Source organism: Emys orbicularis, chromosome 5, assembly GCF_028017835.1.
Source record: "Emys orbicularis isolate rEmyOrb1 chromosome 5, rEmyOrb1.hap1, whole genome shotgun sequence".
In the NCBI taxonomy this organism is placed as follows: Eukaryota; Metazoa; Chordata; order Testudines; family Emydidae; genus Emys; species Emys orbicularis.
The window spans coordinates 13,268,285-13,282,459 of NC_088687.1; the positions used below are offsets into that span (position 1 = coordinate 13,268,285).

The window sequence follows — 14,175 nt, forward strand, 5'->3', positions numbered from 1 at the left end:
AAAGGAACTTTACAACAAGACTGGGGTTGGCCCTGTCTGTGAATAGAAACTAAAGGATGCTTTTAGTATAATACAGAGTCAAAGCTCTCTGTATCCATTCACTGAGGAAACCCATTCTGGAGCAGGGATGTTTTCATGAAAGTTTGAATCCTGGTTCTTGGGGAACCAACCATTTCTGGGAGGAAAACCTTCTTTATGAGGTGAGAGAGGTAATTATTAGTGTAGACCCAGGTTTACATTTTATGATTTTGTTTTCTGTTGTAACCATTTGTTTCCACCACTTTCTCTGATTTCTAATTAAACCTTTAGTCTTTCTTAAATAAACCTACTTTTGTTTTGTTTTAAGTGCTCACAAGTGCTGTGTGGCTTACAGCAGCAGTTGTTTATGGTAAACTGGGATACACTACTCCCTTCAGGGCAAAGGATTTGGGATTTCTGTGAGTAGGCGGTGTCAGGGGCTGGATATCACAGGGGAATGTTTCAAAGGGACTTGAGGACTGGGATGCACCTCTTGTTAACCTGCAAGGCAAAGACCTAGCCCAGAGGAGAGTGCTTGAAAGGCTGGTAGTGTTAGGGAGCTAACTCCCAGCCATGCCCAAACAAGACTCCCTCATGCTGAAAACAGGGTAACAAGGAGACTCCCATTCCTGGGTACCCCGAAAACCATCACAATATTATCCCCTGTTCAGTTAAAGTCCTGTGTTGTGGTGAACACACGTTCTAATGGATGAGAACAAGCAGAAATAACTATGTTGGTCGGAAAATATCACTGAGTATTCTCATGGGCTTTCTGTGTTTCTCTTCCCACAGCTCCTATGACTGTCTCCTTGATGACCCCTTTGAACACGATTGGCCCAAACTTCCTGAACTGCCAGGAATCAATTATTCCATGGATGAACAATGCCGTTTTGATTTTGGTGTTGGTTACAAAATGTGCACAGCGGTATGTCCGCAGTGGTTGTTCTAAAGATTAAAATCATTTTATCTAGTTGCTTTCGACCCTTTTCAGTAGCCATAATTTTTTTTTTGAGGGATGCAAGAGGCTGAGAGTATTGAAACAGCGTAAAGGTGTGAAGTGCCAGTAAAATGTGTATCCAGACTCATTTAGGACCACTCCGGGGTTTCATGAAAATGTAGGAGCCTATAGTGCATAGTTTTACCAAAACTGATAGTAATTCTCATGGAGGAACATCAGTGTGGTGTGTTTAAATAGTGGTAGTATTGTAGTCAACTTAGTTTTGACCAGTGAAATGGTTTAGTGAAATCTGGTGATGGTTAATGCCCTGATTGCTGCTATGAACAGTATCAATAACATGATTGTTAATTTCGTCTAATAAATGTCTTGGTCTTGTTAATACATTTCAGTTTCGAACCTTTGACCCATGTAAGCAGCTGTGGTGTAGCCATCCAGATAATCCATACTTCTGTAAAACTAAGAAAGGGCCTCCACTCGATGGCACAGAATGTGCCCCAGGGAAAGTGAGTATATTATGTTTTCAGTATCTTTTTATTTTAAAATGTCAGGATAGATCTCGTTTGGGGGCTTAATCCCAGAAGTTCCTGACTTCAGTGGGAAGAATGAGGCCAAGGTCATGAAGGAGGAGGAACTATACAATGTGCACGGTTCAGGGCTCATCTTAGGAGCAAGTCAGAGTGTGGTGTACTTTATGAAATGGTGTTGGAAGCCAGAAGATCGAAGCCCAGCCTTAGAGCTAACCTTGCATCAGTGCCATCTTGTGGGCTTTGCATTACGTTTTTGGAGTCGTTTCATCTGAAAACTGCCCAGAAAGTAGCAGTGGGAAACCACTGTAGCAGACTTTGCCCTTACTCTAGGATTGAAGTAGTTACTCTTAAATGCTTGGTGCTTGCGGTCCAGACATCCTGTGGCTAACGGACTACTAATGTGCCTGGATTAACTGTTTTTCTTTTAATATCTCCAGTGGTGGGTCCCTGCTTTTAACTCTCATTTTTAATTAGCAGCTAACATGCCTATAAATATTTGTTTAGCAAATTCTGTGTACTTTGAGATACAGAGAAGCTGCTTATGCCATCCAAATATGCCATAGCCAACAGCAAAAAGTGCACTGTCGGATGACTAACCCTCTATCTGAGTGTAAATGGACATTAGAAACAGTACAGTATGAGCAAAAGGTCCTACGCTGCTCTTTGGCACTGTATCTTGCACACACAAAAATTAAAATGCTGGTGCTGAATGGAGGCAGGCTGGGATTGAGCCAAAAAGAAACAAACAGAGTCTCCAATCAGGTTAATTAAGGGCTGGATTGTATCCAGCTTTACGAGCTGGAGGAAGCACTGGAATGGGTTACCTAGGGAGGTGGTGGAATCTCCTTCCTTAGAGGTTTTTAAGGTCAGGCTTGACAAAGCCCTGTCTGGGATGATTTAGTTGGGAATTGGTCCTGCTTTGAGCAGGGGGTTGGACTAGATGACCTCCTGAGGTCCCTTCCAACCCTGATATTCTATGATCCTAAGCAGGCGTACAGCGCACGCACACTGCCCTGCACTGCCTACCTGTATTGTGCGTCACAGCACAAAGGGTGAGCAGCCTCCACAGGTCTGCTACTCCCCTCCTCCTCAACCCTGTTCCTCCACCAGAGAATTGTGAGTCTGAGGCCTAGTCTGTGCCTAGGGCAGTGCATCTACAAACTGCCCTTTACTATGGGTGATAGTTACAGTAAAATCTAGCCCTGAGCATTGTTCGTAATGTTACTGTAATTCCACTTTTTTATTTCTCGCCCGGTTCTCCTCAGTGGTGCTATAAAGGTCACTGTATGTGGAAGAATGCTAACCAGCTGAAACAGGATGGCAACTGGGGATCCTGGACAAAGTTTGGCTCCTGCTCACGGACCTGTGGTACCGGCGTTCGCTTCAGAACACGCCAGTGCAACAATCCAATGTAAGTCTGGAAGTCTCTAATGAACTGGCATTTCCCATTGGTCTGGAGTTTTTATAGGTGTAGGATGCAGCTTGAATAACATTCACACCTGGGCAAAGGGACTGCCACAGTTCTGCAGTGCAGCAGAAGTGCAGCGGTTTTACGGCACATGGGGTGGTGGACACCTGCAGATTGGGCACACGGGATGCCGCACACCTGAACTCGGTGGAGCTGGGCTCCATGCCAGTTCTGCACACAAGACAGTGGGTGGAGCATTGTGGGGAGGGCATAGGGAGTGACAGGGTTGTGGCTACTGGGTCTGAGATTACCTGGAGCTTTGTACAGAGGGTGCGCGGGGGGCGCTTCTGTTATTCCAGTGATTTGTACGGGCACCATAGAGGGGCTATAAAGCTACAACAGACCCCATGCAAAGAACTGGACGTTTTATTCCATTGACTCTAACGCCCCTGCAGCCGGACTCTCTGCGGCGGGCTGGGAGGATGGGATCATCTTTGGAGAATTCTAGAATTTCCAGAAACAAATCTCTGCCAAAAACATCTATATGATATTAGGAAATGTGAAAGAGTGGAGAGAAGGTGGAGTATTGCATCTACAGTCTGAAAGACCTATTCTTAGATGACACCTAATGCAAGAATTTTCTCTGTGTTTCAGTGACATTATGTGATTATAAATCAACCATTACCAGTGCGCACATACCATTGCATCTGAAAAAGTTCCTGCTTGGGCATGCACATAGATTCCTAGATTCTAGGACTGGAAGGGACCTCGAGAGGTCATCGAGTCCAGTCCCCTGCCCGCAGGGCAGGACCAAATACTGTCTAGACCATCCCTGATAGACATTTATCTAACCTACTCTTAAATATCTCCAGAGATGGAGATTCCACAACCTCCCTAGGCAATTTATTCCAGTGTTTAACCACCCTGACAGTTAGGAACTTTTTCCTAATGTCCAACCTAGACCTCCCTTGCTGCAGTTTAAGCCCATTGCTTCTTGTTCTATCCTTAGAGGCTAAGGTGAACAAGTTTTCTCCCTCCTCCTTATGACACCCTTTTAGATACCTGAAAACTGCTATCATGTCCTCTCTGTCTTCTCTTTTCCAAACTAAACAAACCCAATTCTTTCAGCTTTCCTTCATAGGTCATGTTCTCAAGACCTTTAATCATTCTTGTTGCTCTTCTCTGGACCCTCTCCAATTTCTCCACATCTTTCTTGAAATGCGGTGCCCAGAACTGGACACAATACTCCAGCTGAGGCCTAACCAGAGCAGAGTAAAGCGGAAGAATGACTTCTCGTGTCTTGCTCACAACACACCTGTTAATACATCCCAGAATCACGTTTGCTTTTTTTGCAACAGCATCACACTGTTGACTCATATTTAGCTTGTGGTCCACTATAACCCCTAGATCCCTTTCTGCCGTACTCCTTCCTAGACAGTCTCTTCCCATTCTGTATGTGTGAAACTGATTTTTCCTTCCTAAGTGGAGCACTTTGCATTTGTCTTTATTAAACTTCATCCTGTTTAACTCAGACCATTTCTCCAATTTGTCCAGATCATTTTGAATTATGACCCTGTCTTCCAAAGCAGTTGCAATCCCTCCCAGTTTGGTATCATCCGCAAACTAAATAAGCATACTTTCTATGCCAATATCTAAGTCGTTAATGAAGATATTGAACAGAGCTGGTCCCAAAACAGACCCCTGCGGAACCCCACTTGTTATGCCTTTCCAGCAGGATTGGGAACCATTAATAACAACTCTCTGAGTACGGTTATCCAGCCAGTTATGCACCCACCTTATAGTAGCCCCATCTAAATTGTATTTGCCTAGTTTATCGATAAGAATATCATGCGAGACTATGTCAAATGCCCTACTAAAGTCTAGGTATACCACATCCACAGCTTCTCCCTTATCCACAAGACTCGTTATCCTATCAAAGAAAGCTATCAGATTGGTTTGACACGATTTGTTCTTTACAAATCCATGCTGGCTATTCCCTATCACCTTCCAAGTGTTTGCAGATGATTTCCTTAATTACTTGCTCCATTATCTTCCCTGGCACAGAAGTTAAACTAACTGGTCTGTAGTTTCCTGGGTTGTTTTTTTTTTTTTTACCTTTTTATAGATGGGCACTATATTTGCCCTTTTCCAGTCTTCTGGAATCTCTCCCGTCTCCCATGATTTTCCAAAGATAATAGCTAGAGGCTCAGAAACCTCCTTTATTAGCTCCTTGAGTATTCTAGGATGCATTTCATCAGGCCCTGGTGACTTGCAGGCATCTAACTTTTCTAAGTGATTTTTAACTTGTTCGTTTTTTTATTTTATCTGCTAAACCTACCCCCTTCCCATTAGCATTCACTACGTTAGGCATTCCTTCAGACTTCTCGGTGAAGACCGAAACAAAGAAGTCATTAAGCATCTCTGCCATTTCCAAGTTTCCTGTTACTGTTTCTCCCTCTTCACTGAGCAGTGGGCCTACCCTGTCTTTGGTCTTCCTCTTGCTTCTAATGTATTGATAAAAAGTCTTCTTGTTTCCCTTTATTCCTGTAGCTAGTTTGAGCTCATTTTGTGCCTTTGCCTTTCTAATCTTGCCCCTGCATTCCTGTGTTGTTTGCCTATATTCATCCTTTGTAATCTGTCCTAGTTTCCATTTTTTATATGACTCCTTTTTATTTTTTAGATCATGCAAGATCTCGTGGTTAAGCCAAGATGGTCTTTTGCCACATCTTCTATCTTTCCTAACCAGCGGAATAGCTTGCTTTTGGGCCCTTAATAGTGTCCCTTTGAAAAACTGCCAACTCTCCTCCGTTGTTTTTCCCCTCAGTCTTGATTCCCATGGGACCTTACCTATCAGCTCTCTGAGCTTACCAAAATCCGCCTTCCTGAAATCCATTGTCTCTATTTTGCTGTTCTCCCTTCTACCCTTCCTTAGAATTGCAAACTCTATGATTTCATGATCACTTTCACCCAAGCTGCCTTCTACTTTCACATGGGCTGACTGGATGTCTAGTTACCCGATCAGCACACGCACATGTTGCTTTGCAAGTGCAAATGCATAGCTTTGCAATTTATTTGTTCTCCCAGTGTTTTTACAAGCTCACCCATTCCACCTGCCTTTGACAATTTGGCCCTGAAAAATAAGATTAACCCTTTGTTGTGGGAAGCTCCTCTGCTCTTGCTGTAGCTGTTTTTCACTAGTGCATTCCATCAGAAAATCTCCACTCCTGCTGTTCAAGGATTTTAAAAGCCTTTTAAATTTTTTCCCCCCTTAGGCCAGTCAATGGTGGTCAAGATTGCGCCAGTGTCAATTTTGAGTATCAGCTTTGCAATACAGAAGAATGTCCAAAGCACTTTGAGGACTTCCGAGCACAGCAGTGTCAGCAGCGTAATTCCCATTTTGAACATCAGAAGAGCAAACACCACTGGCTGCCCTATGAGCACCCTGATGGTAAGTGCAGTTACACTTTTGTGTTTAAATCCCATCGCCTGCTGGGATCTCGTTCTGCTCTACAGCACGTCGGGATTTGAAGGTGGTGTTGGGACGCTGCCACTTCCAGAAATAAGAAGTGTTAAAATGCAAGGAGGTGAGAATAAAAAGAGAAAAAATGATGGTCCAGAATGAAGTGATGATGGGTGCAACCACAGTGACACTGCTGTAACCCCTCAGCCTACCCCCATCTTTCCCCTTGGTATGGATTTGATTCTGCACAGTGCTGAAGGCTCTGAGCTCCTGCTGTGCAAGCCAGTGGGAATTGATTGCACTCAGCACAAGCCCTGTTAGGGTTAGGGTGTGACAAGGCTCTGCTCAGATGCTGGAGGGCTCTTCCTAGCACCAATGTGCCTCCCTCCCATCTACAGGAGAGTGACAGGTTGTCTAACCAGTGCTGCTGCTCTCGTCCACTGCAGCTAAAATGAACAAATGTGCTGTCCTAAGGCATTGCTTTAACATCTCTTCAGTATTTTTTCCACTTTTCTATACTCCCCCAACCGGAGCCTAGCAGACCTTGTCTATTATTAACACCAGTTAATCTTTCCCCTTTTGGTTAACTATAGTGAACAATGGCAGATACAAATATAAATATTGGATTGTCAGACCAGCAAAAGGTACCACAGAACTCCCTGGGTTGCTGTCAAAATTGCTGTCATTTTGTTCTATATGTTTTATCTCATAGAATACAGTTTTATAGTATTTTTAATATGAAATTAGATGGCATGATCTAGAAATATGGTTTGGGCTGTGGGTTTCAAAGGAACCTAAGGGAGTTAGGTGCTCTTTTGAAAATCCTGGCCCAGCAATATCTTATTCTGACCCTGGCTTTCAGTTGGGATCAGAGCAGATAGCTGCTTTTGGAATAGTTTCAGGCCCAGTTCTGTGCAATCCTTTCAAAGGGAGTTGATTTCCATGAGAATTGAGGGTGCGTAGCCTCTCAAAGGACTAGGAACATTACGCATTTGAAAGCTAATAATAATAATTAGTGTACCTCAAGTGGAGAATTGAGCATCAAGCGTCTGAATTCAGGCACAAGGTTTCACAGCTAAGGCTCCTTTTTATTTATACCATACAGCATTCCTGTTGTTACTGATTTAAAACTTTGTGGGGTTTGGTTGTTTTCTAAAGCATGTTTGGGTTATTGAAATACACACAGTTAACACTATTTCCCTGTTATTCAGCCAACAAAAGATGCCACTTATACTGCCAGTCCAAAGAAACTGGAGACATTGCTTATATGAAACAACTGGCACATGACGGGACTCGCTGTTCTTATAAAGATCCATACAGCATTTGTGTGCGTGGAGAGTGTGTGGTGAGTGACATTTACTTCTGGTGGTTTTGCTGATTATCCAACAACGCTGTACAATCATAATTAGAGCTGACCAAATACTGTAGTATTCAGCAAACAGCATATGACACGGATTTTATGAACATGAAACGTTCACCAAATCATATTTTCCAGGATCCCCCAATTTTAATTAAAATCCTAGTTATACTACAGGTTTATTTCTTACAAATACTGTCATTGTCTAAATAATTCTTTTTAAACCAGTTGCTTCTGCTTTTTTGATATTTTTCTGTGTAATAACAGCTTAATTGATCACTGTCCTCTTCAAAGATGTTAAGGGCTCTTATGAAGAGGACAGAGACCAATTAATCACCATGTCCACTGAAGGTAGGACAAGAAGTAATGGGCTTAATCTGCAGCAAGGGAGATTTAGGTTAGATATTAGGAAAAAATTTCTAACTCTCAGGGCAGTTAAGCTCTGGAATAGGCTTCAAAGGGAGGTTGTGGAATCCCATCATTGAAGGTTTTTAAGAGCATGTTGGACAAACACCTGTCAAGATTTACTTGGTCCCACCACATTGTAGGAGCTGGACTTGATGACCTCTTGATGTCCCTTCCAGCTCTGTGTTTCTATGATTCTAAGTGAAAATAAATTCTGAATTTCTCTGTTGCCTGTTCCTTTTTACACAATCCCTAAATGTAATCTTAATAATGGGTTTAATACAGGAATCCGTTCAGAGCTGTCACTGTGTTATTCAATCACAGTCTTTCAAGTATTTTTATATTTAATTACATCAATTGTTGGGTGAACTTTCCTTTCCACTGTGATATTTATAATGGGCAGAAAAAATGCTCCTCTTACTCTCCTCTCTGCAGAAAGTGGGCTGTGACAAGGAAATTGGTTCCAACAAAGTTGAAGATAAATGTGGCGTCTGCGGTGGAGATAACTCTCATTGCCGAACGGTCAAAGGGACCTTTACCCGAACTCCCAAAAAGCCCGGTAGGCGGAGCACTTTCATGCACCCAGATATATTCCAATTCGTCATTAGTGTTTATTAATATAGACTGGTTAGAAAAATGTATCCTCACCTGCTTAAACAAAGTTGCAAGACTGTATACAAAAATAGTAAGTTCTTTGACAGCAAAATACATATATTTAAAAAACACTAAATATTAATTATTTTTGTTTTTTGAAGGACCTGTTAAGACAACTTGGCTAAACTAGAATATCTAATATCCCTGTGTAGAGCATATTTAGTTTTTCAGTCAGTCATACGATGGCTCTAATCAGTGGTAAAAATATGATTTTTGCTAAACAAAAATAACTTGTAAGGCTAATAGTGAAACATGGAAAAAAGATCAAGTCCCTGGTTAGCAGATTTAGGGCCTGCTTCTCAGTTACACTAACACCCCTTTACGCTGCTCTGGCAGCATAAAGGGGGGTATAGGTATAATCATCCGTGCTTTAGCACCTCTTTACCCTCTTAGCGGTCTTAGTGTATGAGAGAATCAGGCCCAAATGATTTCAGTAGTAGAGGATTGGGACCTTAATGTGACACGTGTTTTAGCATGTTAAGTCTGAACATTTATTCAGGGATGAAAAACACCATTTAATGAGTAATATTTATTGTATTCAATGTGACTTTTGCACTTGTTTCCCCCAGAACACTCTATTACACACATTTCCCTCTAACCTCTCTAAAGAAAACCATTTAAAAAAACTGGGCGGGCTTATATTTTTTCACAACCTTCTCTAATGGCATGTGTACAAAGCTAGAGGTCTGTCAATACGTGTGTGTTTGGTGTCAAGCTGGCTTTGTGTAGTAAACTCCCAAATTACAATGCCTTGGCCAAGGGGAAAAAAAATGAACACAACCAAAATTCCCATGCCCATTTTTGTGTGGAAAGTGAAGTAATTCTGAATTGAATGTGCAAGTAGTTTTCAGTGGCACCTTCATCTTTTTTGTAATTTTTGGGCTATGTTTAAAGGCAGCGGATTGAGACGAAGTGGAGTGTGTGTATGGTAATGATCAATTAGCTGAACAGAAAAGATGTCAAGGCTGAGACACACTCCCCTTAATAAAATAGGCCAAATTCAGTCCTCCAATACTCATGCCTGATACCAAAGCCAGTGGGAGCTGTACTTATCTAAGTGCAGAAGTGTCTCCGTGCATTTAAATGAGACCGCCACTTTACTGGGATGTTTCATAGCATAAAGATAGCAAATGGTAATGACTGCGGCACAAATGAGTCAGTATTACCAAATGCTCAGCTGTACATAGATGCATCAAGCGGTTCAGTTCTTTTTGTAACCAGGTGTTAAAAATGGGAGTGAAATTGTAAGCTCCCACCATAAAGTTACCAAATTAAAGATTAAAAGAGGAAACGTTCTATGAGTAACAAGGAAATGAAGGGACTATTAGTTTTATTCCTGTATATTATGCAACACGTTGTTTGCCATTTTAAGGCTTTTCAAACTGTTTATATTTTAGTAAAATGAAGTAAGACCTCTTCTTTTAGTGGTAAGCCCTGCCCATCCCTTCCTGGTCAGAGAGAAGCCTCACGGGGATCTGTATCCTAAGCATGCCATGGAGCACAGCTGTGCAAGGGTTGGCTGTTTGGCAGCACAGAGGGGTTTGGGAAGGAGCAGGGAGGAAGCTGAAGGACGGAGAGGAATAGTGTACCTGGGTCTGAATTTGCATAGGTGTAAATGTTGTTAAGTGACGCTGGTGACACTGTGCCAGATTTGCACCAGCGTCAGTGATTGCAGAATTTGGTCAATAGCTAGACAGCCCACTTAAAATTAGATGAAAATAAGCTAGTGTATGTGGCAGTAAAAAGGGACAAGGATTCCACTGCAGAATATTTATAAACTATCACCATCTATTTGGAATATTCTCATTGCTATCTGTTCTCCAGACCAATGGAGAGACAAGACACTGGTTTTTTTTAAACAAATGATGAGTTTATAAAGCACCTTACAAAATACATGCTATTTAAAAATGTGATTGTTTTCTCCACCTCTTTTGCTGGCTGGGATGAATCAAGCCAAGACAGATTATGTGGGGAAATAAATCTTTGTGTAAGGTATTGACATAGGGAATATACATACACTGTCTGAATACACATATGTATTGGAATGGGATGGAAGACAGCACATTGGAGCCATATAAGAAACCCTCTATATTTCTGGAATCAGCAGTAGTTCATGATTTCTGACACAGTTAAGTTCTTAGTAATCAGAAATAGAGATGGTCAAAATGTTCCCAATTTTTTCATTTAAAAACTTACTTTTCTGTGGCATAGGTATGATTGTGTGAGAAAGCATAAACAGTCTTCCAGATGTCAAACTCAAATGGCTTGTGGGTGATCAATGTTGTTAAGAGGCTGTTTGGAAAAGGCAGCTAATTATTCAACTCCAAACTGATGTTTCAATGCTAGCATAACATCTATTGCTTTAAAGTAATTGTGGCAATATAGTCATTAAAAGACTAATTAAACTCTTCCAACAGGGAAACATTTAAGCAAGAGGTGCCAAAGAGAATTCAAGTTGCTGGAAAATGAAATCTGCAAGTATCCAACTTAAAATCACCTACCTGATTTTTTCATTCAAACTTAGGCTCACTTTCATTGACTATTAAAATTTGCTGGATATTTCTAACAATATTTTAAATGCATTTTGAACTTCAGCACATACTGTAACCATGTAATTTATATTCTGCATTTGTAAAATGCACCTGGCTGACATTATAGTCAATGAAACAGCAAGACTCAGTTCCCAGAACACTAATTAAAGACATTCTATTTAAGGGAAGACAAGAGGAGCATTCACTTTGCCCAAAGGAGCTCGCAATATTTCCCTCTCTGAAACAAGGGAATCTAGAAATATTCTGGGTAAGTTTCGCCTGGTTGCAGAAAGATGGGCATCCACGACAACTGCAATACTCTTGCTACAGTTCTCATTTCCAGCTAGTCACTTACACATATTGCAAGAACAGGCAAAGCTTTATGTTTCATATGCTTGATCACTGATAAGTAAAAGGATTGGTATATTCTGCTTGTGCAGATTAGTATAAACCAGTCATCCATCAGCCTATAGTGTTAATTTATATATTCATAGCTCTTCATTTTCTTCATCCGTTTTCCAAGTATCTGTGGTATGCTACAGATACATGAACCAAGAGCACAGGTGGAACTTTGGTCCAAAAGTCCCAAGTGTTAAACTTGAATTGTTAAGCTTTTATTTGCTCAGTGCAAATAAGAACTCAACTCTTTCCCCATCTGTCTACAATGATTCTATAGTAGGACTGGAATTTATATACTTTATTTGGAAACCTAGCATATCAGCGTGAGCAAGAGAGAGATTTACTTATATGGCATATTTTATAAACATGGATACATTTTAGGGATATGCTGTATGTTACCACTAAGAAGATTTTCTTGGTTAAATGTACGTACATCAAGACAAGTGTACCATTTAAAGTTGTTCAAACTCTCAGTCAAATTGTAGGCAAAGAAATATGAAAATACTATGTATTAAAACATTGACAGGCTGACATTTTTAAACATGATAAAATTTATTTACATTCAGTTCTTATAAACATGTTCTCATTTGAACCCTGGTGCAACGTAACTTCTTGATCATGGGTAGAGAAAAAAATGTCCATAACTTTTATTGTTTTTTTCCCCCTTGGTGGAAAGCTGAGAATATTACTCTTCCTGCTGAAACACTGTCCTAAACAATTCACTTGGGGTTAGATTTAATTAAGAATTCTAGTTTAGAACATCAATGATCATTTTGGAAAGAATTTTTAACTCTAAGTATCAGGTAGCATACCAGGGAGGAATTGCACCAGTTTAAATTAAGGTGTGATTTTTAAATTGACCGAAGACCACTTTATTTCTGTATGAGTGTGTCTACACTGGGATTAACATGCTTTAATCTACGCATTTTCAATTCTCATCTTGAGATGCAGTCCCATTTGAAACGGCTATATTACTGTGAACTAGGCACCTTTTAGAGTGTGCTAGCGGGCTCTGCCTGGGGCAATTTAGAGTGCTTTACAAGTCACGCCGCTTTGGTGCATTTTGCCCTGCCAGGTAGACAAACCCTTTAAAGTTTCACAGAGTTAAGCAAATACACGAAACCTGAACACCTCATAGTCCATTAAGTCATAAGGCTGAAAGGTGACAAAGAAAAGCAATCAGAAAGGCCTGTTTTAATTCTGAGAAACATAGGAAACACAAATTTTTGCCTGAATTTGTTAATTGTTATGGTCTGAAAACAACATAACAAAGTAAGTGGCTAAGGTTTGTAACAGTCTCTTTTTTTCCCTAAAAGAGAAAAAAGTGCAAGACAGACTAATCAAATCCGTTACAAACCTACCTGAAGCTGCTTGTAGGTTAATGGATACCCTCCTCTGCAAGTCGAAGCTCGATAATATAGTGCCCTACTAACCATCGCTATTACTTTTTGTTTTCTTCTTTACTTTCTTCAATGACTACTACACATGCCAAAGGGTACCTTAAGATGTTTGATATCCCCCCGGGTGCTAGACATGTGTTTATCCAAGAAGACGAGGCTTCTCCTCACATTCTTGGTAAGTGTTTCTCGCCTCAGGTTTGGCCCTTGTGCATGAAAGCTAATGTCAAACAATTGGGCATGCATTGGAGAACCTGAGAAATGAGATAACCATCAAATTAATTGTGTTTATTGCACGGTAAGACAACAACAAGCTAAAGGCTTTGCTGGCTTCCTTGTGTATTGACAATTGCATTCACAAGGCTGAATCCTACTGTACAAACTTAGTAATTATGTTGGTTTCTCATCTGAATTTTCTAGAAACTCAGACTGATCCTGATCAGCACTTCAAGGAGCTATTGATCACACTGAAAGTGGATTATTAGTAAATTTAAAGGGACACTGTCAGGCTAAAAAGTATATAGGATATTACTATATTAATATAATTTAGTACACTTATAAATTTCTTACCTACAGTGGGTTGTAAGCAACACCTTATGTCATTACATGGAAAGAAATCTTAACTCATAAATATTTTTGCTGTTGGTTTACATTTACATTTCTCTCGGACAATGAACGAGACTACCAATTTAACTTTTGTTTCAAGTCATTTTTGTCTAGTCACTTGCCCCTTTCTCATGCACTACGGAACTGATCCAAAGGCCCAGTTAAGTTAATGGCAGAATTTTCCATTGACTTCAGTGGTTTCTGGAGTAGGTTGTAACACAGTGCTGCAGTGTCCAGGTTGCAAACATTGCAGGGAAGGTTTTGTTTAAAAAAAATAAAATAATAATTTTGCATTGGAATAAAGCAAAACCGGGAACATTTCTGTTGGTTTTCGGGCTTGTGAAAGCTTATTTGTAGAAACCTTAAATTTTGGATCAGCTGTGACCTGACCATGTACCTTTTCAATACAGAGCTACTCTGCCTTTATAGTAAATAGGCTCCATAGAGCTAATAAA

At 40.6% G+C, this 14,175-nt stretch overlaps 1 protein-coding gene across 1 annotated transcript in view; it reads left to right on the plus strand.

Moving 5' to 3' along the window:
• The window catches only part of ADAMTS3 (ADAM metallopeptidase with thrombospondin type 1 motif 3), a 187,677-nt gene that overhangs the window by 160,172 nt on the left and 13,330 nt on the right, over positions 1 to 14,175 (plus strand). Inside the window, 7 exon segments of the mRNA XM_065405119.1 lie at positions 811 to 943; positions 1,366 to 1,479; positions 2,769 to 2,914; positions 6,184 to 6,359; positions 7,583 to 7,716; positions 8,569 to 8,692; positions 13,212 to 13,292. Coding sequence (XP_065261191.1) covers positions 811 to 943; positions 1,366 to 1,479; positions 2,769 to 2,914; positions 6,184 to 6,359; positions 7,583 to 7,716; positions 8,569 to 8,692; positions 13,212 to 13,292 — 908 coding nt within the window.